Raw genomic sequence first — 25,987 nt, 5'->3', positions numbered from 1 at the left:
AAGTTGCTCCAGACTTCAGTGTGCTGACGTTGGAGGAGATAAACAGAAGTAATTTGCTGATTCACTGTAATAATTTTCATAAAATATGAGTCAGGATTTTCTTGTCATGTAATGATGAAATTAGGTTAGCATGCTTTGCTGAGCACTTAGCTCTACTCTGTGTGTTCCCAGTGGCATCTAATGTTCCTACGGTATATTTTTGGAAGTATAACCAGATTTATGAGGCCACATCTTCTTCTGTTTCCCTTGGCTTCCCAATAAACTAACGTTCGCTACTCTGTGTCTTGAATTAGAAGCCTCTTCTTCACTCCAACGTATAGTAATGATACTGAGTGGATTTTCTGCGGGCTCTCACCTGTTGGACTATTAAATCTCCGTTTAAATTCTGTGCTTATGTGAGCTTCTCCAAAACTGGACAGCTGGAGCAAAGTTTGCTGAATGTCCCAGGACCCACCTCGAATTACAAAGTAGGGAGATGCCTCTTTCCTCAGATTGCTCATTCATCTCGGAGCAGGGTCTTCTTCGCATCTCTTCCACACGGGACCTTGCACATGCATTACTCCTTCCACATGTCTTACAGTGTGTCTGCTGTCGCGTCGGCAAACCTTCCTCTCCTTATGATTCTGGCGGTGCCTTTCTAGTTTCCCACAGTTAAAGAAGCTATTTCAGATTGAAGTAGTTACTGTAGAAAATGACATCAGCATTTAAATAGATTTCCTGAGGAAATGTTTTAATGGTCATTTTTATAGCTTATTTTGCGCTTTTTAACTTTTTCCTCTCTGGCCAAAGGTCAAGAAATTACTTCATGCAGACCAGAGCTTGAGCATCGGTACAGGAAAAGAGCTAATTCTGACTAATCTCATGGTTTTGATTGTTTTGATTCATTTTCATTCCGAGCACCAATGGCAGAAGAAAAAGTGAGTTGCATTCTGTCTTCAGAGAGACCTTTTTGGATGAATGAAAGCATTCTCTACTTCTAGGTTCAGGCAATAAATAAACCTAACAAGTCTCTTCACATTTAAGAGTAAAACTCCATAAAGGGTAGCAGGAGCTATAAAAACCCTGACCTCAGTGGACTTCTCTCCTTCCACTTCCTTTAAGAGAAATTTGCACATCAAGTAGTTCGCAGTAGTTTTTTTTACTCAGTAAGATCCAATTATCCCGCTATGGCTACCAAATGGAAAAAACAGGCAGGGACAGTTTAAATTCCTCCAAAATCTGGCCGAGCACTCAATGCAAGGTGCCTGGTGATGAGAGAAAGAGCTTACAGTGCTCTGACAGTCGTGTGTGCAATCTGCTGGCTTCACCCTGGCAGGATGGAAAGGAAAATTTCTTATGGTTGTGTTTCTCTTTTTGTGTGTGTGTGTGTGTGTTCAAAAGTGAATGCCTAGTTAACCTGGAAAGTGCACTTTGCCCCCCATGTTGTCTCAGAAGCATACACTTAAAATTAAGGCCCTGGGGATTTTTTTTTCTCAGATGATTTCCTTTGAGACAGAATATGCATCATTCATGACATGAAATTCTGGAGTTTTGGAAGGAAAAGGTAGTCCTGTGATGGAATTTTCCAAAGGTAAAGATGATTTTCTTCCACCCTGCTGAACTGCAGAATGGAGAGCTAAATGCGCAGGATATCTCAGATCTAAATACGTGTGAGAATTGGGGAAGTGTAGATCAGGATCTGACCTTTACAGTTCCAAGCTTGGTAATCTTCAGCATTTTGCAACTGCCTTTATTGTTATCACAGTTCGACCTTGTTCTGCACATCAAAATCCCTATGAAATTTGATAAAATCTGAAAGTAGGGCTGGACCCCATCGTCGCAGTTGAGGATTTAGGTGCTGTTATTCTAGCAAAACATGACCTTGCATTAGGTTATCCACTGCATGCTACGGACCTTGAGCTTTGCATTCATAAAACCCGATAAAGGGCACAGTTCCAAGCCTCTGTGAAAAATTGGCTGTGCTTCTAAAATTTTATTCAGCAAGAAATCAGTGCTGTGCGTCACTGGTCAAAAGATGACTAAGCTCTGGTTATAAATGATATAACGATAAGGATTTACAGCTAGATTATCCCACTTTTTACTCCTCCCAAGTAATACCTTACCTCTTAACCAATGAATTAGAGATAAGTGAATCTTTAAACTAGGTGTTTGCCCCAAAGCTTTGCTGACGAGAAATGTATTTATGTATATGTTAATTGCTTTCTTGAATTAGGGCCAAAGTAGGAGGAGGCAGCCAGAGTCCGGGCTTTAGAGAGCGTTTCTTGTACATCACATCGGCAGAGAAGACCTGTCCTCAGAGGTTACCTTTAAAATCCTTATTTCCCAAACAAAGTGCTCTGGGTGAGATCCCGGCTTTACTGAAGTCAGTAGCAAAAGTCCCAGCAACGTCAGTGGCCCCAGGATGTCCTCATACAGACCTCCTTCTCCTTCGTTCAGTCTCCTGCCACTTTTCTGTGTGTTGAAAAATATATTGCTGCCAGCCCTGTGATCACGTCCCTGGCCTGCCTGCCTGTGGCCATTCACAGCAGCCTGGTGACATCACGATGGCACGGACTTACATCCGCCTCCCTCAAAATGCGCAAAGAGGTAAAGGCACAATTCCAAGAAAAGCCAGCTCTCCCTGCCTGACATTAAATTAGGTTTATCAGCCATCGAACATAAGCTTTTCTCTGTATTTTAAACACTATTGCCTTACCCAGCCATGCCATGGGGCTGGCAATTACCTAGTGATATGGAGTGAAAAAAAAAAAAGATAGATATGTAGCTTTTACTTAGTAATTCACTGTTTTCAAAGCCCAGTAGAACCATTAACTAATTAATTTGCCCAATTAATCACTCAATAGCTAGATATACAATGGTTGGGCAGAGCTGCGGGCTTCATCCTGGCACAGGCTGAGTGTGCGCACTCCCTTCTTGTTCATCTCTCTGGCAGCGCGCTGCTTGTTCAGGGCCACTGGCCTCTGGTTTGGCTGCGGTGGCCCAGAGCCAGGCAACCGGAAAATAAAGTTGTAGCTCACATTTGGGTTGTGTTTGAAGTTTATTAGGATTTGCGAGTTACAAAAGTCTCATCACCTTTTTTTTTTTTTTCTATTTTGACAACTAGGAATATAAGTTAATATAATATTAATATTATATATAATTAATATATATAATATAATTATAAATATAAATAAATATAATTAATATAATAAATAAAGTAATATTTTTATTTTATTATTTATTTATATTTTAAAATAATATAAAAAAAATAAATATAATTAATATAATAAACTAAGAAAAGAAATAATAAACTAGTATAATACTATAATCTAATTTAAATATAAATACTTTTCAGAACTAGGAATATAAAATAATATAAACTAACTCGGTGTCTATGACATAAAATGAGGTTGGCTCATGAGTGGGATTCTTTAATTGTGAAGTGCTTTGTAATTGCTGCAATTGCTCTATCACTAGATTCATAAAAATGTTCTCAAGAGGAAAGAGACATTGAAGGTGTTTTTAAAGGCCCTAAAGAATAACAGCTGGTTTGGGGATTTTTATGTTTAACCAGGGTCGTAGATCATCGCTGTGGATTCTTTTGAGATAAACAGTTAAAATCTTGCTTTGGCATAATACCAAAGAGCCAGCCTAGAAGTATCTGGGTGCTCTAAGTTAAAGTACAGACACGGCTATTTAAGTTTATTATATATATTTGCCTATGATAAAACTCAGCTTAAAATACTTGCATAACCTTTTTGTGCCAAGGTATGCTTATCGTTATGAGTCACCGTAGCACTAAATCTGCACTTTTTCAAAAATAATCATGGCTTACCCATTCAGCATAGGTTCTCAGAACAGTAAAGTAAATTATCTCTCATTTTAGTTCTGTGTAGTGGCAAAAAGCAAACTTAGACGCTGTACAACAGCAAATGTAAGGTGTTTAGTACTACAGCGGAATGGAAATGACCAAAAAAGGCACAAATGCCATAACCTCATCCCATGCAGGGTTTTATTACATCCACCCAGTTAAGTAATTGATCAAAGATAGTACATTTTGGAGGCCCACAGCTGGAAAGCCTGGTTTTCTAAATCTGCCGTGTAAAACTAGAACCGAGTCAGTGACATCACATATCGCACATAAAGGAGCATATGGAATGTGTCGAGAGGGACCGTCTCCTACCAAAGCCGTGGTGGAGGGAAAGCCTGGTCCAACAGCTTGGAGGCCACGCAGCGGCCGAGCGCCTCTCCGCCGCGGGAAGGACTGTGCTGCAGGTCAGGCAGAATTCGGGGGTCTGAGTGACCAAACCGCAGGTGCTGGCGCTCACGTCGCCGGTTTCTTGCGTGAGTTTAGCTAAGTCACCTTAATCCTTCTGTTTGCATCCCTGGAACTTCAGATTTCCTTACTGAGATTCCCTCGGCAACTTTATGTCCTCTTGCTATGCGTATATATGTATGCAGAGTGTGTCTGTCTGTCTATCTCCAGCGTATAACCGGGCGAGGGTCTGACCTCGGCTGAGCCTTCCCGGTGCTCCAGTAATACCAGTAACGGGGCTAGACCCACCAGCTTTTCCTGCAGGAAGGGTCTCGAAACTCAAGCACGTTTTGTTCTGTCATTTCTCGGGGTGAATGAGCTGAGAAATGGGTCACCAGAGGATGAAACCGTCTGCCACCAAGTGACCGGGACCTTCCTTCCCCGGGGGGCCGCTGAGGTGACGGGACCTCCGATCCCCTGCCCGAGGCCCGGTGCCCGCCACGTCCCTGCCTCAGGGATCTGCATCCCGCCGGGTCGTGGCAGAGAAAACCCGCGTCGTAAAGTCGATGGCTTCGTTAAATACCACGGTCCCGCTTCTCCCGCCCAGCCGCCGCGTCTCGGGCCTTCCCCGCCCGAGCTGCGCCTCACCTCCCGCCGCAACGACCCGCGGGGCTTGAGGGGGAGGCCTTGGAGGGAGCGGGGAAGGGCTGCAGGCGGAGGTCGCCGGTGGCAGCCCCGGTGGGACGGGGACCCTCGGCTGAGGAGAAGCCCGCCGTGAGGCGGCGGCGCGCGGCCTCCCCCGTCAGGCGGCGGGCGGGAGCGCGGGCGGGCGGCGGGAGCCCCGGCGGCGGCGGCGGCCCCACCTCGGGCCGTGTGACGCGGGTTGCCATGGCCACTGGTTTACGCTCCAAGGGCCGGCGGGGGCGGGAAGGAAGGAAGGAGGGAGGGAGGGAAGGGCGGACCGCTTCAGCACCAGGGCGGCCGCGGACAGCAGCGGCGGCTCTCCCGTGAGGGGGGAGCAGCGCCGGGGCCTGCGGCGGAGGGGAGGGGGTTCCCTGTACGGTAAGTGTGTGCGCGCCGTCCCGCCGCGGCCGCCCAGGGCCTGAGGGTGCCCACCCCACGCCGGGGGTGTGGGGTGACCTGCGTGGGCCCCTCGGTGAGGGAGGAGGGAAGCGGGACGGGGAGCGCTGGGCGGGCAGAGCGGCCGGAGGTCGGCGGGGACCCGGGCCCGGCTGCCTCAGGACTGGAAGGAGAGAGGCGGGAAGGGAGCGGGTGGGCGCCTGACGGATCGGTGCGTTCCGCGTCCGGTCGGCGTCAGTTGTAAAACTTCGCAAAACCGGGCACGGTCGCCTCGGGTTCGGCCTTTCGCCTCTCTCTGTGAGGCGTTTTCCAGAGAAACTTGTATCAACTGGTAAAAAGAGCAGTTTGGCGAATTGACAGTGCGGGGGGGGGGGCGGATTCTCGTTGCACGCGAGCTCTGTCTTACTACGGGCGTTCGTTTGCACGAATCCTAAAAACTTCTTGAATTTTGGGCAAGAGCTTCCCCACCAAATTAACAGGAGAAGCGGTAGAAGCGCAGTATTCACTACTCGCTGTCCGATTAGATGCTGGAAGCTGTATCATCTCAGCTGGGTGCCATCAAGTAGCCCTAGCATCTTAGGCCTTTTCCAGGTGTTCAGAAAGGGCCATCCGCGTTCCCCGGGGAGGAGAGAGCCTGGAGGTGACAGTCAGACAGCGAGCTGGGATTGTCTGCCCTAAACTATTTGCAAGTGCTCTTCAAATGAGTATGCCTGCATGCAGAGCAAAACCGGTTTCCAGCAACTCAGGGCTGGTATTCTGTGTCTTCCCAGCCAGGAAATCGCTCTCCGGTGCTCACTGCCTTCTCCCATCCACAAGCATGTCTGTTTGATACGTCTGTTAAGCCGCTGCAAATCTTTAACCATTTTTATTACTCTATCAAAAAGAGCATGGTTGACTACACAGGTGTACACATTGTCTTCCGCGTGCTGCATTAACAGTAATAGTTTGTTCATGACTCCCATAAAAAGCAACAAGGTAGGTATGAATGATGATGTGCATCACTGTTAAAGGCCAAGAAATGAATAATAAATGAAAGTGAATCAATAGCAGGGACTCTCCTACACTTTATGCTCTTGTGTTCTCCTTAAACTGTAGAGTCAGGTGTGATTTGTGTATGTCCTATTCAGAAGTGTCAAAACGATCCCCTTGTCCTTTCATCCTCCCGTGTGCTGTGGCTGCAGCATCCAGGAGTGAGGAATAAGGGCTTGATGTGTGGAGGGGAGAATAGCAGAGTCTGGATTATACCTTTGACTCCTTTATATCTTTGCCCTTTCACAGCTTAGTTAAAAGAGAACAGTAATAATTCCTTTAATTTGCAGTTGCTGCAGACCTTTGACCTCGTGGTAGTGTTGCTTGCACACCGTCCCTGCTCAGCTATTCATTAGAGGCATAACTTTACAGCAAATTTGGTTTTGTTGCCTCATTAGGCATCAGACATACAGCACTGTAGTAAGGACTATGTGCTCTATAATGATTCAGCTGCCAGAAAGAGAGACGTCTAACATTGACCCTTGCAAGCAAAGGCCTGAACTTAAATTCCTGCCCCGGAGAGCGTATCAACAGCTCCTGCTCAAATTCAGGAGTAACTGCTGACGCAGTAGAGTCTGATCGTTTATGAATCCACTATAAATCAGGGAGACATAAGTGGACCAAGTTCCTTGAAAGATCACATTGAAATCACATTGAGATTGAGTTATTTTGGAAAGTAAATTAAGCAGCACTTAGGCTGGCAGTGGCAATTCATTCATTAATTAACACTGCTTGAAGGAGTGAAATTCTACCCGTATTTTCAAAATGCTCCTAATCTGGATTGGTTTCCTGGCCTTCCTTGTTCTGGGCTCTGATGATCAGACTCCATTCTCAGCTGCAGCTGTGGGACTCCTGGGTGTGAATCAGGGCTCCTCACCTCCGGGATGGGTTTGGTCTGTGCCATCAGTGCTTGGCCATAGCAAGGGATGAAAGTATTGGTAGCTTGTGCTCTGCTTTGCCTCTTTTATTCATGTTGAGCAGCCCTTGGTGGGTCACCCTGAGGTTATTGACAGTGTTTGTTGAGTTCCCATGATGACTAGCTTGATAGTCATCTGCATACGGGGATAGAATTTGTCTTATGGATTTAGGACATATGTATGTCTTACATGTCATATATATCTTACATGTCTATGTTTAACTCCCGCTGCTTTTAATGGATCAAGCTCAATGCACAGTTAAAAGCTTTGTAGGCAAACTCCAACCCAAATTTCACCATCAAACGATAGGTAACATGGAGTGAGGGATGGTCCACATAGAGTGGAAGTGAAGTCAGAATTTATCTTACTGAAGTCAGATGCCCAGCCATGCGCATGCTGGGCCAGTTCTGCTCTCATTTACACCAGAGCAATTTCTGGTATGAGAACTGAATTTATGCCACTGGGATTCAAACATAAAAGAAAGAAATCTTTTGAAAATTACAGTCTGGCTTTTCCCCTTTGCCACCACGATCTTCATGCAAAAATAATTATTAAAAGCATAGGTACAGAATCTAAGATACCACAGGGAATCAGCAACGTACCTATTGTCTACTGCCATGCAGCATTAGAGTGCAGTACATAAAGGGAGAACATAGATAGCTGTAAAATTTGAGCATAATATTGAACATAGTTTCTTCATGTTGCAGAATTGCTCACAGATAAACTATCATTTCAGGTTGTTTCTAGCCAAGATGTATTTGTGGTCCTAAAAACCGTTCGTTCAGTACATATTAACAAAAGAACAGTTTTCCTCCATAAAACACTACAAACTGGTACAGCAGATGTCAATTTATGTCAACATCAGCTGATTTTCTTCTCCATTACCCTTTCTGCTGGATCTTTGCTTATCTAGCAGGTCCTGTCTTCATGACATCCAATGTCATGTTGAATATTTTTTCGCATTTGGTGATAGAAAGCTTGACTCAGTCTTTCTCAAAAATTGGTGTCGTCATCCACATGATGGTCATTATGCATTATTGATAGTGATGGAAAAGTCACGAATACACACGTCTTTGCTGCAGGGCCTTAGCCTTTTTCTTTGGTTTATCATTGCTTTATCTTCTCTCTGCATTTTAGTAATAATGTCAACAGAGACATCGCGTGCTGCCTTCACCATGAAAGCGTAGCAGTACCCTGGTCCTGGTGCTGCAGCCATAATCTTTTTTCCTGATGTAGTTTGAGTGGAGTTACGCAGTTTTTTACTTTATCACAGAACTCTAGAAAACATTTCAGTTATCAAAAAGCTGTTTTCTAGGGGGAACCTAGCTTTTACTGATGCAGAAATAAGAATAAACTCTTGTACAGCAAGTACTTTGAAGTTAATAAATAATTCATACATTTTTCCCCACTTGTACAACGTAACTCATAAAATTGGGAAAATAGCATTAAAAGGAAGTCCCACTACTGTATCATGTAGTCAAAGAATAACTTTCTTATATAAGTATGGAAATTAATTCATAAAAATATGAACTATATGTTAACATTATAAACACAAATAGTAATATAAACAAACAGTGGAAGATGGTAACATTTGAATAGGATCCCAGCTTGCCCTCTTATCAGTTCTGTGAGACACATTTCTGTGGAGGGTGCCAGCCAAGCCTGGTCCAGGATACAGAAGTTTTTTCCAACTCAATTTAAACTCACCACTTGCTGTAGCAGTCACAAAGAGCCTTTATTTGGAGGGGTCCTAGACTGCTTAACAAATCAACCTGGAGCCTGTGCCCAGAGTTCATGTCTTCTGCCATAAAATGAAAATACTTCTGGAGTGAAACAGGATAATTGCCTAATAGCAAATACTTTTATAAAATATGCAGAGCAGAGCAGGAGTGATGTGGAGAGGGCTTTATGGAACATGAGTGCATTTGTCTTCAGCTTTCTGGCCCACCTCAAGGAAAACTCTCCAAATCCCTTGTACTACTGTATGTACTATCAACATCCACCCTCAATACTTCATTGGCTCAGTACTGATTCAGAAGAAAAAAAAAAAAAATTGATTGAATGAACTAAATGCAGCTTCCAGCAAGGCACAGCATTTTGTGGTATGATCAGTAGAAAAAAGAAATGCATGCAATTTACTGCGTGTGTTGTGTTGGAACCCTCTCAAAACAGACGTGACTGCAAACCTGGCAGTATCCTCTAATGCTTTCATGACCAAGGCCATCCCACAAGACAGGTCCTTGGGGACATTCTGCCACTTTTGTAACTCGCCGAGTCTCCTTTGGTGTAGATGGGGGGGGGGGGGGGAAGCCTCTGGAGAGTTTCTGGGGGGACCCTTGACTTTGTAACACCCTCTATCCCCTGAAAACAGCCCAGAATTAGGACTGTAATGGCATGCTGCATAGCTCATCCCTCTTCCTCTGGCATTTGAAGAGGAGAGATAATTATGAAGATGGTTAATAGATGGAAAAGGAGGATCGTTTCATTCTTTACCTTGCCTGCTTTTGCTGCAGTTTAGTCATAATAATGAGAGTTTTTGATAAGTGAGCTTTGGACTGAGTCACTGGTATCTTGAGTGAGTAAATAGATTTTGGTATTAGTCTGAGGAGCTAAGCAGAGCAATCATGCACTGCTCTTGGAACCTGGCAGGCAGAAAGGGGGAGGCAAGCATCTCTGGAGAGGGGAGGCAATCCTTGGCTCTCATTCTTGCCGACTTGGGGAATCACCTTGAAATGCCCTGGGTCAGCTGATGAGGCGTCCGAGCAACCTCCACGCTCACTGAAGCCCATGGGACGTGCAGGCACCCAATAGGTTTGAGGGTCAATATGCCTCGTGCTGGGACCTGGGAGCGGGGACACCCAAAAGCAGTGACAGACTAGGGACGTGCTCTCAAGCAGTATTCATGGCACGGCGTGTCAGAGGGGGAAGCCCAAGGCGCAGAGCCATGCGTTATCTCGTACACCCTGCTGGTTCTCCTTATAGTCTTCTGTTCGCTATGCACAGAGACACAAGACTCTTTCAAGACTTCGAAATGAGTCTGTTGGTGCATCTCATCACAATTTACATTTTGAATTCAGGAATGGGGAAATGTTATCTTTGAGGCACAAGGTAGTTGTTGACATACATAGTCAGTTTTATTTTTGTTTTTACCTGAGTTAGAAAAATCCTGGAAACCAGGAGTACAGAATAATGAAATTATGCACTTTTTCCTGTAATGATGGAGCCAATAAAAGGCAGCCATTGAGAATAATGTCCCAACAGCCAAAGCACTTCATCAATCTCAGCTGCTGCTTCTATGAACATATTATATAATAATGGGTGTTCTTCTACAAAAAAATATAAAGGTCTCTCTCTCCTTCCCCTAAATATCACCAGGGGAAGCCATTAATTCTACTCTAGTGTTAATCTATTCTATCATGATGATATATCCATTAATGGGTATCATATATCCATTAAACCTTCCACCCTCACACAGAAAGAAATAACAGTAGTTCATTGTTAAAAAGACTAAATGATGTTGTGAGGGTGTTTTTTTTTTTTAAGTAACTGATTATATATTTGTCAGACTTTTCCTCCAGGAGGCCAGACTCCACATACTGAGACTCTTTTATCTAAGCAGTCCAGAACCTCTTTTCCTTGCCGTTGAAGACATAACTGGCTTCTCACTTTCAGGCTAACTGGAGCTCAGCCCTTGCCAGTCTTAACCCTTTATTCCCAGCTGCAAACATGAGCCATCACTGCATGGATTTGGGGAGCAAGTCAGGGAACATGCATTCATTCAATTAGTAGCCCATCATGAGCTGGAAAGCAAATGAAAGCTGCAGACAGGTCCTGGCACAGCAGACAGGTCCTCACAGAGAGAGGAAAACAAGTACTGGGCTTCTGGCAGCAGTAAAACAGCATATTCAGTGATAAAACTCTGACTGCTGTAGCGTGGAGGAAAAATCCATAATATTCTTAATAAAATGAATAATACAGTCCATACCTCCTTGGGCTATCATTTCAGCTTTTCCTGCAGGTTATGCATATATTTACACTCAAGTCATACTTGCAAAGTTATCTTTACTCAGAAGCATATATACTTTCAGCATAAAAGTTGAGATTGTGGAACACAACTCAGCAACAAGGAGTAAATTCACATGTATATCAAATCATACAGGGGACAGGGCCCTACTTGGGAAGTTAAGGAACCTTGTGTAGGTGGTGTGAACTTTGTAGGATGGGGTGCTGGAATGGAGGTCTTTGAAGGAAAGCCTAAAAAAGGCTACCTAGCTGTCAGCACATCTTTGAAATGAGAAACAAATATAAAAATGTGCCTTTATGATAGCATACAAGTATTTACAAAAATAGTTGTAATTCCTGCATAGCCAGCCAATGGGCCATTCAGTGCATGGAAATTCCAGCAACAGGCTGAATCCTGGGCTTACTGTAAATGAACCAACAGCCTAGTCTGCCAGGAAACAAGACCTTCCAGTCATCTGCATGCATTTTTAGAAAGAATATGAAACCACGACACAATTAATAATATTTAATTTTGCTGAGTTGTTATTAGTCCTATTTTTTTAGTATGATTCCACTATGTCCCTGCTAATCTGCATGTCTATTAATAATATTAAATTCTTACTCAATATCCCATAGAGAAAATAGCAAGTTTGTTAACATCCTTGCAGAAGATTAAGTATGACCTGAAACCCAGAGTCTTTATAAGCACTTCTGTGCCTTTCCACTGCTTTTACCTTATCATTTCCTACTTAAAAGGCTATTGTTATGACTGCAGGACTGCCAAGTTGTAATGCATGATTTATTATGTACAGCAGGTGACTGGTAGTTAACATTTATCTCAAAATGAATGTTATTTTTTGTTGGGTTTTTTTTCCCTGCAGCTTTCCCCGGGAGGTCTGTGTTTTTGTCAGTGACAAGATGACAATTCATATTTTTTACCAAAGGATCCAGTGAGTCATCCTATTAACTCTGCTGAAATACATGCTTGCCAATCGTCCTGCCACGGTAAGTCTGTGAGATTTTGCCTTCTGTCTGGAAATGTTATTCAGGAGTTAGTCCATTGTACGCTTTCGGTAGTACAAATAATCTTTACCTAAAGCAGTAGCTTCTCAGTGATGACCACAGCCCCAAATAGACCAAATATTGCATATCACACCTATTTTCTTTAAAGTTATTAAAGTATTTTAGAGCAAATGAGAAGACTTGACTGTGCCTCATACCATGCTATTTACAAGGACTTGGTTTGTTTGAACCTGGAGGCCATGTAAGAAGGAACCTTGTGTATTGTGGGAACTGATACAAAGGCATAATATATCTGGCCTTGAAAATGTTGCCCTGTGAGGGGATCCACATGCAGCTAAGAACAAGTGTACTGTGAGTCATGATGGAAAAATTTGACATCCAAAAAAACCCAAATCTCCAGGCTGACGTAACACAGATTATGTATTCGTACTGGTTGCCCAAATTAAACTCCTTAGTTATTTTGTCCCTTCTGAGAACTCCCAGCTCATTGAGCCAATACCCTGTAACGTTCCAGTAGAGGTGTAGGCTACTCAGTTCCTTTTCCCAGCTTTGTGCTATAGGAGACTATGGCTGCCCTTGGGTTGTACTTCTCTGCAAATTGTTTTCATTTGGGAGAAGGCGCAGTGCAGGCTGGTACATGACTCTGTTGCTTTTCCCTGTTCCTTAGGTTGGGTTGGTGAAAAGGTAGGACACATTTTTGTTGATAAAGTCTGTCCTTCTTTTCTGCTTACTTGTTCTGTCCCTGAAGGTGATATTCTGTGGCATAGTCCATGGAAACTGCTTGCAGCTTAAGTGTATTTTGCACACCATGCAACCTTATCTCACAGGAGAAGAGCATATGGCCTTGAGTTATTATTTGTTATTTCAGGGTAACTAGATGGTAACTGTACTGAAAAGTTATGGCAACTCATGCGTTATCTCATGATAACGGGATAAATAAACAGTATCTTCACTGCATGCATTAACATTAATGGAAGGAAAAACTCATGAAAAACACTGTCAAACCAGTTTAAATATGTCCCCATTTAGGATGCCCCAGATGCTTTACTGCTTCTACTTGTCTCATACACATTTAAATTATGACTGGGACTCCTTCTGCATTTGACATTCTTGCCTTCAGAGCTTATGCCAGCTGCAGTCCTTAAGTCAGTGAGCATGCAGAATACTTTAAAATGTCCAGCTTAATAGAGAAATGTATCTTTCAATTAAATAAAGCTTTAGCAAGACATCAGGGAAATTATTAGTGATGCATATAATATGTATGCAGGAAAACCAATACAGAGATCTAAGGGGACAATTGCAATAGTTACTTTGAGCATCTCTGGGGTAACCCCCAAAAGCAAGGCAACTACGGCAGCTGACAAGACACTTTGCTTGATCTGTAAGAGGTCCCTTTGCGACCGATTTCGAGTGCAAACAAAGACAATTGGAGCATTAAAGTATTCCATATAATCGTTGTAAAACAGACTAATAGGGGAGCAGATAAAAGCAAAGGGAAGAGAATGGAGCTAACACAGCTGCACAGAAACTATTTCAGATGTATTCTGCTTGAGAATACCAGCACATTGAAAACCTTTGAAAATACACTGAAGCAACATTATAGGGTATATAAAAAGAGAATTGTAAATAGTTTATTGGTAAAATATGAGCTAAATTTGATGAGACTGTCCTCTAGACTGTATCTGTTTCTATGAAAGTTGTGTGGAATGCGAAAGCTATCATTAGCATGGCAGATTTTCTTCATTCAGATATAAAGCCAGATCTGCTTTTATTTTTTTGATGAAGCTGGTGCATGGCAGAGTGCTAAGAGGTGTTTAACTAAATCTTTTAGCATCATTGTAAAACCAAACTCATAGTTGTTTGGTCCAAACCCTGCTGAAGAAAACTAGAGCCTCTAATTTCAATATAAAAATAAATAATAAAAATTAGCAAAACTATGTTTAATGATCCCACAGTAACTAAGCATTTTTCCACATTGCAACCACTTCATCAGCTGAAGGTGACCATTCAAGGACAAGTTGGAACTCGAAGCAGGGAAATATTTTTCTAAACTTATAGTAAGGATAATATATCACAAAACTTGACTAGGTTTGATCCGTCTTATTCTGTGCTTCTCTAGCCAGTATATGTAAAAGAAAACATCCCGAAAACTACTTTTCCTCATCACTTTATCTGACAGAGATCTTAAATCAGGCAGGATTCAGTGTCCATTGCAGTTTACAGAAACATTTTAAATCCCATAAACAAAAAACTAAGAAAAATCACTAGGAGATAGTCTCAGTAAGTTATAAATACTGATGAAATGAGGAAAAAAACCCCTCTTTACAATATACAATTTCAGAGGCTATTTGTTCCTTTCACTGCCGTGGTGCTAGTGTTCATGCAGCCTTCCATTTGCCCATGTATGGACTTTAAGATAGGAAAACACTGAATGTGAAACACATGAAATGCTTTTACGTATTCAGGTTGAAGAAGTTACAGAAACTGAATTCTTTGACAGGGTGCAGCAGGGCAGACCTAGCAAAGGCTGGGACTGTAGGTGCCGGCGAGTAAGAGGTTTCAAATTCTGTGTCACATGTATGGTTACCCTAAATGGCATAATGCTGCTGCTGGCAAAGGGCCAAATGAGGATCATCCTCCATTGCAAACATCACCAGTTTCCAAAGAATGAAGCAATTTTCCAGCCTCTTTTCCCATTAACCAACCCAACCTCAGCACTTGCTTGTGTTCGGCTTCGTCTGGCTGCTGTGGTCACGTGCAGTGAGTTGCCTTCCCTTCATCCCTTGATCTCTCTTGTTTTACACAATGCTTTGACTAATTGTAGCCTCAATACTGCTGCTGATTTATTGTAACTGAGGCTTACTTGCGTTAATAATAACTCCTGACTTCAGCCTGAGCACCTTGGTAAATAAATTTGCCACTGCTTTAAGAAATAAGGTTCCTAATGACTATAAAATTGCCTGGAAATTGTTCTTGTTGCCAGACAATATTAAGGAAAAGAACAAGAGAAAGTTCTTCTAGGAAAGTGCAGCATTGTGTAGTGGGTTGCAAACTGGAAGCAAATCAGTAAATAATAATAATGAAAAAGGTTTATTTAGGTCTAAAATGTTTACTTAGGTCTATCTGTAAATTAATTATATTCTTGACAACTTAATTCCTGTTTTTCCTAGGACATTTTCCTTACTTGTCAAAGTTGAAGGCATTATTTCAGCACAAAATTCTTAGTATTTATCATAAGACATTTCCCAGACATTTATGTTGAGGCTCTGAACTCACAGAGCATCACCGGATTCTCCAGGAATCACTTCAGAGAATTGATATTTTGAGGCATGACTCTTCAACACAGAAGAGATATTTACTGACATTACCTTTTCCTGTCATTTTTAAATCTTAGTATATTGCAATAAAATCTAAATAACTATAATCATGTAGCAGTAAAGGAAGGATTTCCAAGCTTATTTAGGGATAGGTCCATCTTGTGACTTTCAAAAACTGTTTGAAGATGGTCCCTGCTAAAAAAGGGGATTGAATTTTAACATTCCCTTCTTTGACACCACAGCATTAACCTTGAAAAACCCTCTCAAAGTTTTGCAATATCAGACAAATCACATGACAAAAACTACTGCTTATACAACACTTCTGACAACTGTAAGCTTGCTAGTAGCTCGCTAGAGCTGGTCCACCATAATCTGACATATCAATAACACAGATGACAAACATGGCAGCAAAAATTTTATACAAAAACCTCTCCTCCCAACCTTCTCACTCCATCCAGTGTTATGCTACTTCCAAAATTCACAATGGCTTTCTGTAACAGCTGTTTTTTATGATAAACTTGTACTGGGATGTCATAAAGCCTATGAAGGATGGATAGAAGTTTTTGGTAATTTTGTGGTAATAAAGGAATAAGCGTGGAATCATAATAATAAATAGCTAATGGTAAAGTCATAAGCATGTAATATAGGTGGTGGTATGGATGGCAATTTCTCTCCCTTTCAGTTCAAATGTCGTATCTTCTAAATGCCTGCAGGAATGTGTGTATTTCTGAGGATGTACGCAAACATAAATATATTTGTATGTTACGTATATGGAGTTACATGCTACGTAAACAATGCCAGGAACTACATGGTTGTGCCAGAAGTATAGGACTGAATCCAAGAGCTTCACACCGTCAGTTCAGTGGCAATTAAACTACCAACTTTTTGGTCCTGATTTAGCCAACTTTCAAAGCATGCGTTTAATTTCAAACATATGGTTAGTTCCATTCTTTGTAATGAGGCCAGAAAGGTGCTTGAAATTACGTATGCTCTTGATTAGCTTACTTGGGAGCTGAAACTCTAGTAGAAGTATGTGAAAAATAGCTCTGTAATATTCCCAAGCCATTTGTCAGTTCACAAGTTACTTGAAATTACTAAAATATTCCAGAATGTGGAATCTGAAGGCGAGGGAAGGAAAATATAAGACAACGTACACATGTGGTCACTACTGATTAAGAAACAACAACGTAGACTTTTTGGTGGTGTTATTACTCAGTATGATTTTATTTTTATTCTTGAGCTTTAGCTGAAAAAGTATGTTTTAGCCATCTGTCTGCGGAAACACTTCTCGGTGTTTCAGTAGTATGTTTGCAGTGTTGGCAGATACCTGAAAGTCACTTCTTTCACATGGCTGGTGACTCACTGAGCCGTTTCAGGTCACACCTGACCACCACCTGAGTTTCTCATCTGCAGTCACTTTTCTTCAGTCCCTCCAAACTCCAGCTTTGCGTCAGCCTGGCTGGGAGACACACCTTTGTCTGGGCAGCAGTCCTGATTGCTGCCTTCTGAGAAACAGCCATCTACCTGCAAGGGATTTCATAGTTCTTCTGTGGAAAATAGATTATGAAGTTCAGTGTCATGGTATAATTCCCATCCTGTTTGTATGCAGTATTAAGGAATACAATGATCTTAATTTCTGTTTTCTTTTTAGGTGCTCAGGTAGTGTTTCAACAGCAATGACCTAAACACCCTTTCTATGTAGCCAATACTTTATTGCAATTATTTTAAAATTATTTTTAGTTTCCCTGAATTCTCACTGGACTAAGCTTGCAGAAACCCAACAGAAATATTCTTAAAACAAGGCTTGGCTAACACACACAACATTAAAGGAGAAAGCAAAATTATAATATTTGTGCAGAAAAAAGAAATTCCTTTTAGTAATCAAAGTTGTTTTCAGTATCTGTACCTCCACCTATAAACTGTCTAAACAGCAGCTTCCCATGGGTTGAGGAGACCCACATCTGACTCAGGAGAGTAAAGAAATGCCCCAATAACAGTATTGACTAAAGAATTTTTGCTCTCTTGAGTGATGGAGAACAGTCCCTTTATGTCCATAAATGTTCTCCTCCTTCACCTGTAGCTCAGAGCAGCAAATACAGCTTCGAACTCAACGCACTGAGGCACAGCAGCCAAGCGCTGGGGTTAATGAGAAAGCTATCAGTGAATCACAATATCTGCCTGTGAGTTATTATGCAATTTATGAAAGAGTATTGAAAAATGGTATGATAGGATTTAGCAATAAACCTTTCTGATTTAACCGTCTGAGCATTAACTACCCCAAAAGAACTGAAGAAGCGTAAGCAGACATGAGGGGGCACAGCATGAAATGATACCCATCGATTCTGGAAGGTTTTTAGCCCTCTGAACTGTTTCTGTTCTGTAATACTGACATTAATGTCAGGAGACAGTAAGATGAAGATTTGTATCTTTCATTACACCTCAGACACCTAATGCCCATCAATGTTTTTCTTTTTTGTAGTTCCTTAAATGCACTTCTTATATACTTACTGTAATCACACCTAATTATATAATTGTATGATTGTGTTTAATTATATTCACAGTATACATAAATAAAATTACTAAAATAAAGCATTCAGATTTCCATTACGAAAATTTAATTAAAGTTTGCGTATGATCAATGAGAAACATTTTAAAACCAATATGGTGGGGTTTGCACCTTTTTTTTCTCCTCATTGTAAAATGTAAATAAATTATCCATGCTAAGGTCTCTCTGATTGTTAAACATGATGATATGGAGACAAAATATAATTTTAAACTGAGGAATTCCAGAGCCTGAGCTTTATCCCATGTATTCTATAGGTGCCTCTTTAAAGGCCTTCTTGAGAAGTTTTAGGGTATCAGTGCAGACTGGAAGGCGTTTTCTTATCGGTTTTGCAAACCATAACTTGCAGCATTGGCACATTAATCTAGGAACACGGTTAATGGCTTAGAAGGAAAAGATTTTGCCTCAGAAACATAGAGGAAACAGCTTAAAAATGATCAGATATCCAGTTCTTAAACTGTGACAAGTGGTATTAAAGGACACATACGTATAGATGATCCATAGAGACTAAAGTGCATCCAAGACATGTGGCTAGATAACCAATGAGCATGTTGCATCATTCCTGCTTTTTAAAAAAACTTCCTGATCTTTCAGTATTTTTAAGTATGCAAGTCACTGAAGATAGAGGGAGATTTCTAGGCAGGACAGAAAGAACAAATTTGCTCATTTTGCTCATTTTAGCTCTTCACAGTGAAATTTATTTGGACTTTCATTATAACCGCCAAGTATTTCATGTTATTAACCTTTGAGGAGGTTTAAATGAAATCTATATGGTTTACTGCATTTACTTTGAGTCATGGATTATACAATAACACAATGGTGTCTCAGCAGGATTAAAACCTGAGTACATTAAAATTCAATTAAAAGCCTGTGACAAGTGTAGTGGTTGACTCAGACCATTAACTGGGATTGTGCCTCTGTAAAATGAACTGCTTTGTCACTGTGCCGAGGAAGGAAGTTACATGTTTGTTATAACCGAGTGAAATGTCAGGCTCTCTTGTATTTGAGTAAGTTCTAACTTTTGTCTCTTAATTTCTGTTTCTCCCTAGTTAGCCAACCGACTTCACAATGACTGAAGACTCAGACCACAGATTCAGTAGTCTCACCTGGGATCAGATTAAAATCCTGGATCAAGTTTTAGCTGAGGTCATACCTATTCATGGGAGAGGAAATTTTCCAACACTGGATGTAAAGCCAAAGGATATCATTCATGTGGTAAAGGAACAGCTCATTGAAAAGCAAATCAATGTTAGAGATATCCGCCTGAACGGTTCGACAGCCAGTCACATCCTAGTAAAGCAGAATGGAACCAGTTACAAGGACCTAGACATCATTTTTGGGGTGGAACTTCCAAGTGAGCTCGAGTTCCAGGTTGTTAAGGAAGCAGTTCTTAATTGCCTATTGGACTTCTTGCCAAAATGTGTTAATAAGGAAAAAATTACTGCTCAGACCATGAAAGATGCCTATGTGCAGAAGATGGTCAAAGTCTCTACTGACCACGATCGCTGGAGTCTCATCTCGCTGTCAAACAACAGCGGCAAGAATGTAGAATTGAAGTTTGTGAACTCGCTCAGACGGCAGTTTGAGTTTAGCGTGGACTCCTTCCAAATCATACTGGACTCCATACTAAATGTTTACACAGCAACAGACTGCAAACTGACAGAAGACTCTCACCCCACTGTCATCGCCGAGAGTATGTATGGAGACTTCAATGAAGCAATGGACCACTTAAAATACAAACTGATTTCCACAAGGAACCCGGAGGAAATCAGAGGAGGTGGCCTCCTGAAGTACAGCAATCTCCTGGTTCGTGACTTTAAGCCAGCAGATGAGGCTGAAATTAAATCTCTGGAACGTTACATGTGCTCCAGGTTCTTCATTGATTTTCCAGATGTTGCTGAGCAGCAGAGGAAAATTGAGTCATATCTGCGCAACCACTTCATTGGGGAAGAGAAAAGCAAGTACGACTACTTGATGACTCTGCGTGGAGTTGTAAATGAGAGCACAGTCTGTCTCATGGGACATGAACGAAGACAAACTCTAAATATGATCACAATTCTGGCTTTAAAAGTACTCGGAGAACAAAATATCATCCCAAATGCAGCCAATGTAACATGCTATTATCAGCCTGCTCCATATATCAGTGACAGAAACTTCAGCAATTACTACATTGCTCACGGACAACCACCTATCATCTACCAGCCATACCCATTTCACATACAAATGCAAAGCGGCATGGTTTAGGAACACGATAACCTCCTCAGCACTTACATGCCTCTCTCTTTCCAGTTCTCTCCATAATAAAGGCCTCATTAAAGCAAGTTATATCATCACTTTTGATTTAAGGACATATTTTTGTGCAAGTTGCCAAAGTTATTTCGTTCATCAATCTCTAAATCACCTTTAAGCAGATTGTAAAATAAGTGAAACAGCTATCATTCATGAAGTATTTATACCCCTACGTGTGTTTGGGCTATACTTTTTTTCTTTTCCAATGAAAAGAGAAGGATATAAATTGTTCTAATTTTATAAAATGAAATGCACTAAGTTCTGGGTTCTAAAAAAATTCTTAAGCCAAATTTAAATAGTGTAAATGAAAAATTAAGCCAATAAAATACCTCTCAGTAGAAATGCCTGATTTTAGAAGTGATAGTGTTCTGGGTACATTAAAGCAGATCATCCATCAGTTATACCCATGCAGTTCCAGCAACATTTATTTGCAGCACCTTTTGAAAATACGCATTGATGGGCTGTCTCTTGGTGGTTTGAGCTCGGCTTTACAGGCTCTAGTCTGATCACTCTTCAGGTCCAATTAGAGATGTGAGGTCCCTCTCCTCACCAGACCACTGTTTAGTAATGGTTAATAGGAAACATCCCTACCAAGAGCAGACTCAGCAGTTTTGTGTATCCAAAATTTCCACTGATCTGAGTGAGAGATTTGACCGCTTAAGTAATGCAGCATTGGACTCCAGGATCTGCCTCACAGAAAATGAAAGTTGTGAGAGCTACAATGATTCGGATTAAATTAGTCTTGAAAAACAAGGTAATAGAATGAGAAAGAAGGTGAAAATTGAGCACATAGGCCTTGCTTTCTATTGCTAATTTGTTATTGATCAGAGATGCTTTAATGCATAATAAACAGAGTCAGGAAGAACCCCAAAAGCCCAGGACTGCATTGTTTTTAGGTGAATTAAAACAAATCCTTGGCAGTGGCATTTGAAAAAAATATTTTATACTAGCAATGTCCTGTATATGTTTAGATACCTGCATACATACACTAGTAGCAAATGAAGAGTTCTCTTATATCAGGAAGTAAAACATTAGTTACAAGTTTTTGTGTGTGTAAGTGTTTACCAAAGATAAGTTTTAAACATGTCACATAAGTGCCTCCCTGTGCCAGTTGCTCCGTGAAAGTCGTAATGCTGTTGGCAATCATGCTAGAGAGCTCCTGAATTACAGAAAGGGAAACATATGCCCTTGGTACTGCACCGATGGGTCGCAAAGCGTTCGTAGCACTGACGGTCAGAGAGGTGTGCACTGCTTGCTTCAGTATGAGCAGGTTTGGGACGGATGGATCTAAGGTGTTCCCACTGAAACTCCTCCGGTTTAGATGCTGGATATGGTACAAGAAGGAATAGTATGAAAAGGAGATTTGGAATGGGTGCGGTTGTAAAATTGGAACAGGCAACTGGAAATGCAAGCAGTAGAGTTTCTTACATCTGATGCTTAACATGTCAGTGTGTTGTACTACGAGTTCATTGCTGGTACTTTACTGTATGTCCTCATCCTCCTCATGTTTAAAAACATTGACTGCATTTTGTCTATTAACAACAGGTGTCAGGCTTTAGAAATTTCTTCTACTTGGGAAAGAGTGTTTGATTTATTTTACACAGAAATATGCTACATACCACTATTTTAAATCAAACATTTCTAAAATTTCTAAGGTCTATGAAGCCCTATTGCCAGTGAAATGTAGCTTTCCTTTTTCCCATTATATGCCTGTACAGTAGAACAAAGAGCTGTTTAAAGACAACTTTGCTGACCATCATCACTAAAGTCAACTCTTTTCTGTAAAATATAGTGCAAAAAACAATGTTTCTGCAACGTAAGAAGGGTATACTAATCTACTTGGAAGCTGATTTATTTTGTGATGTCTTTCATGAAAATAGTACTATTATTTTTGCTGATTTTTCAAGTATGTTCAATTCTGTGTCTAAAAGCACACTTTTTTTCACTTCCACTAGTATCTTTCCATTGGCTAAACTATATTTAATAAAATCGGCAATTCTAATAATTGCTATGTTATCAAATATGATAACACTATATTTGCATGTAAGCACTTCTAGGGAATTATCCCTGTCAGAAGGAAAATGGAGTGAAACATGGTGGATTCTTTTTTTTTTTTTTTTAATTGAGCTGTTTAGATTACAAAGGGAACCTTTAAATTTAGCTTGGTATTTGCCAAATTAAATAGCACTGTGAAATTCTGAAAGAGCCTTATGTAGGTTATGTCCCTGCTATCGCTTGTGCTTCAACAAGGGCTGAAGAGCTGAAAACTGGTCTGGGCAGAGCCGGGACTTTCAAAGGAATCTGCGGGAGTCAGGCATCCAAATGGCTTGGGTTTCGGGAGGAACCGGGCTCCTAAACTCCCTAAATTTGTTTGAAAAATCTCAGTCCATCTGCACTGGCCTGTGACCTTAATGTAATGTAGCCACATCAACTTGTTACTCCTCCACTCCTGCTTTCCTCGCTTGCTGGGTGGAGAAATGGGTTGATCTTCTCAAGAACCGGGAAACAAGTCAGCCAAGAAAGCATTTTCAACATGTCACGTATAGCCAATGATCCACTACATGAAGAAATATTTCAAAAAGGGGTTTTTTTAACCAACAAGTAGAAACATGTATCACCCTGTATAAAGGACTGTAATTCTGTTTTTGAATCAGAGATTGTGAAGAGTATCAGGAATGGTGTACTAGCTCTGGATTTGCATAGACCAGCCTGTCTGCTTGTACAGCAACTGTTATTTAAATATATATGTTTAATTCTGTTACGCCTCTGTTTATCCATCCAGGTTAGGTAAGGAAGGACTCAGTCAAAGTCCATGGAGTTAGTGGGAAGAATCCACCTAACTCTAATGGGCTTTGTGTGAGAATCCAGAAAAGAGTAAAGGACTTATGTGAGTACCTACAGGTAAAGGTACAAAGACATCAATATGCAAAAATGTCTCAGGTATAAATAAACCCTTTAAATTTATTGAAAAAGGTCTTGTATTTCTTACCTAGAGGTAGTTCAGTTTTGAAGGTTAAGAGAGGTTTATGATTTTATGGAGGTAAGTATATATATACATATATAAAATCTACATATCTACACATACAGGGGCAATTAACAAAATCTGACGGTTTTAAGTATTTCCCTCCAAATGTTATAGTGACCTGGCAGCAGTATTTGACCCGGAGAGGGTTGTTTTCAAGGTAGTAGTGATTCTGTAAACCAATATTAAAAAGGGAATGATGTTGTATAGACTGCTGCTTGCAAAACACTGATATCAATGTGTAAAATGAAATACTGTAACCTCTTCTCCAGTTGTTACTGATTTTACTATGTGCAGATATAAATCTACAAAGAATCGAGAGAGTTTTCTCAGTCCCAGTCTCCTGAGCTTCATGTTTACGTCATAATTATATCTTGTTGTTACAATCTGTTCAATAATTATAATACCTGGAAATTGTAATGCTGATTTTATTTAATCACATAAAACTTCTTAAGGTTTACAGCTTAAAGTAATCTAATGTTGTCAGGACATAAATGTTAAAGTTTCAAGTGCTTTCCTAAAAAATGTCATTTGAATTTTGTGTTATATTGTAAAAGGTCTATTTGAAGCATATACTTTATGGTAGTTCCTTTAAAATGTAATTTGTGAGCTTTATACTCGACACATTACAAAGGTTTTTGCAATGGATAAAAGAAATGTAAAATTGTCCTCAGTCAAGATGTTATATCGTCTATTGTGTTATACTGAGCCTGCAGATCTGTGAAATAATGGATCTGATTTACCACGGCGTCACTTCAATTTTCTCGTAGTGTAATTTGACTGATGTTAGAGAAGTTACATCAACATAAATTCAGAGTTACACAGGTGTGTATCCAACATGATTTGTAGAAATATCTGGAGAAAGGACAGCAGAGAAAGTTTGGCAGGTCAGCACGATTCTTACAGCTCAGTTTTTGTTTGATATGTTTTTCTATTAAACTAAACAAGAGGAAGGGTATTCAGGACAAAGCTGTTGCAGATGAAAGAAGTATTTCACTTAATGTGCCATCTGAAGCTGTTGAAAAAATATTGTAATGCTAAAAATGTGTACTAATCACACTAATTTGTAGGTCATTAGTCCACAGTGTCGACTAGTGCCTTTGGGTATTTGGGGAGCAATCATTAAAATAATTTTCTTGTTTAATGTATGGTTTGCTTGTAATACCTTCATTATTCTGGCTGGACATCAATTCTAGCATGCAGACTTCTTCTAGCAGCCAAACTGGCATATTAGAACTGCAAGAGTGCAAAAGGTTCGGCTACGGTTCGTTAGGTCAATAAACCACCAACTCAGATTTACCGCTGATCTGCTGTCAGACCTACACTGAAGGTTACAGAACAACCGGATTCTCATGAATATCTTTGATACATTTGAATGGCTCTAGGCTAGTTGTCAAACAGGCTTGTGTCAAATATTCACATTTTAAGTGCCTAGATATATATTTATATAATAAAAACATGACTGTCTGCTGGGTAAATAAAATACTTAACTTGACAAACGATTTGACTTTACATATGCTTAAAAATACATTTTACCTACGCTGAATGCAAATTCCCGTAAATCTAAACACATATTTATACAGGCTGTAGAATTTCTGTTGAGTATGAACACGGCCAATGCCAGTGATGTTGGACCAAGGTCAGAGAAACTCCTACAAATTCTGAGTTTTTAGTTGGGAGACATAACCGCATTCTTCACAGTTAGATTTCTAGTTGCTTACTTGGATTTTCCGTTTTTTTGGAGTTCGGGTGTTTTTGGTTAGTTGGGGTTTTTTGTTTCATGGGCTGGCTTTTGGACCACTGCTTATTAATTCAATCATATTTTTTAAAAAGGATAAAACAATATTGTTCTTTCTTCCTGGGAGTGTCAATACGCTGTTAGATCCTCTGGTGCCTTAGAGAGGAGGGGAAGGAACACGCTGGAGGTTTTAGCCCCACGTGACAGCTTGGGAATTCCTGACTTGGGACGTTTATTGCCTTTTAGCCTCTTGCGGTGTTGACGATGGAGTAGAGACTTGCTGCCGTTCGCATACGGCAAAGATGCTGCCATTTGGTGGAAATGGGGAGGAAAAGCAGGCGGGATCGGTGTGCCTCAGCAGCCTGAGGATGCTGGAGAGGCTCCCTTGCCTTCGCCAGCCCCTTCGAGCTGCTCCCCAAAACCCCTTTGCTATCAAATGCCGGATGAGATTAAAGGGATGGGAAGGGGAACGGCAGTCTGTCGTGCAGGGGAATCTGCAAATCTCCTCTCTGCTTTAATGACACTCATAAGTTGCCTCAAAATGGTCTTCAATGTTTTACCACTTCTTTGTTTCATGCACGCGTAGCCAGCTCTGCTCGGGTCTCTTTGGGCACCTGGTGCCGTCCTTAGCTCTGGGTGCGGGAGGGCAGCGAGATCCCCACAGTCTGAGGAAATCTTTTTTTTTTTTTTTTTTTTTAACATTGCTCAAAACATGCTCTTTCCCCTGTTTTTCATAGTGGAATGGATAAATTTTTGTAAAAGCCTTCCCATTT

At 40.9% G+C, this 25,987-nt stretch overlaps 1 protein-coding gene across 1 annotated transcript; it reads left to right on the top strand.

The window, feature by feature from the left end:
* The first annotated feature begins 5,222 nt into the window (after positions 1-5,222).
* TENT5D (terminal nucleotidyltransferase 5D) lies at positions 5,223-24,624 on the top strand. The gene is made up of 3 exons (XM_052814012.1): positions 5,223-5,296; positions 12,144-12,267; positions 19,215-24,624. Exon 3 carries the CDS (start codon positions 19,234-19,236, stop codon positions 20,407-20,409), a length of 1,176 nt encoding a protein of 391 aa, XP_052669972.1. The 5' UTR covers positions 5,223-5,296; positions 12,144-12,267; positions 19,215-19,233; the 3' UTR covers positions 20,410-24,624.
* Positions 24,625-25,987: the final 1,363 nt, after the last annotated feature.

This window comes from Harpia harpyja, chromosome 18 (genome assembly GCF_026419915.1).
Source record: "Harpia harpyja isolate bHarHar1 chromosome 18, bHarHar1 primary haplotype, whole genome shotgun sequence".
Taxonomy (NCBI): Eukaryota; Metazoa; Chordata; class Aves; order Accipitriformes; family Accipitridae; genus Harpia; species Harpia harpyja.
This window is presented reverse-complemented; position numbering and strand designations above follow the sequence as displayed.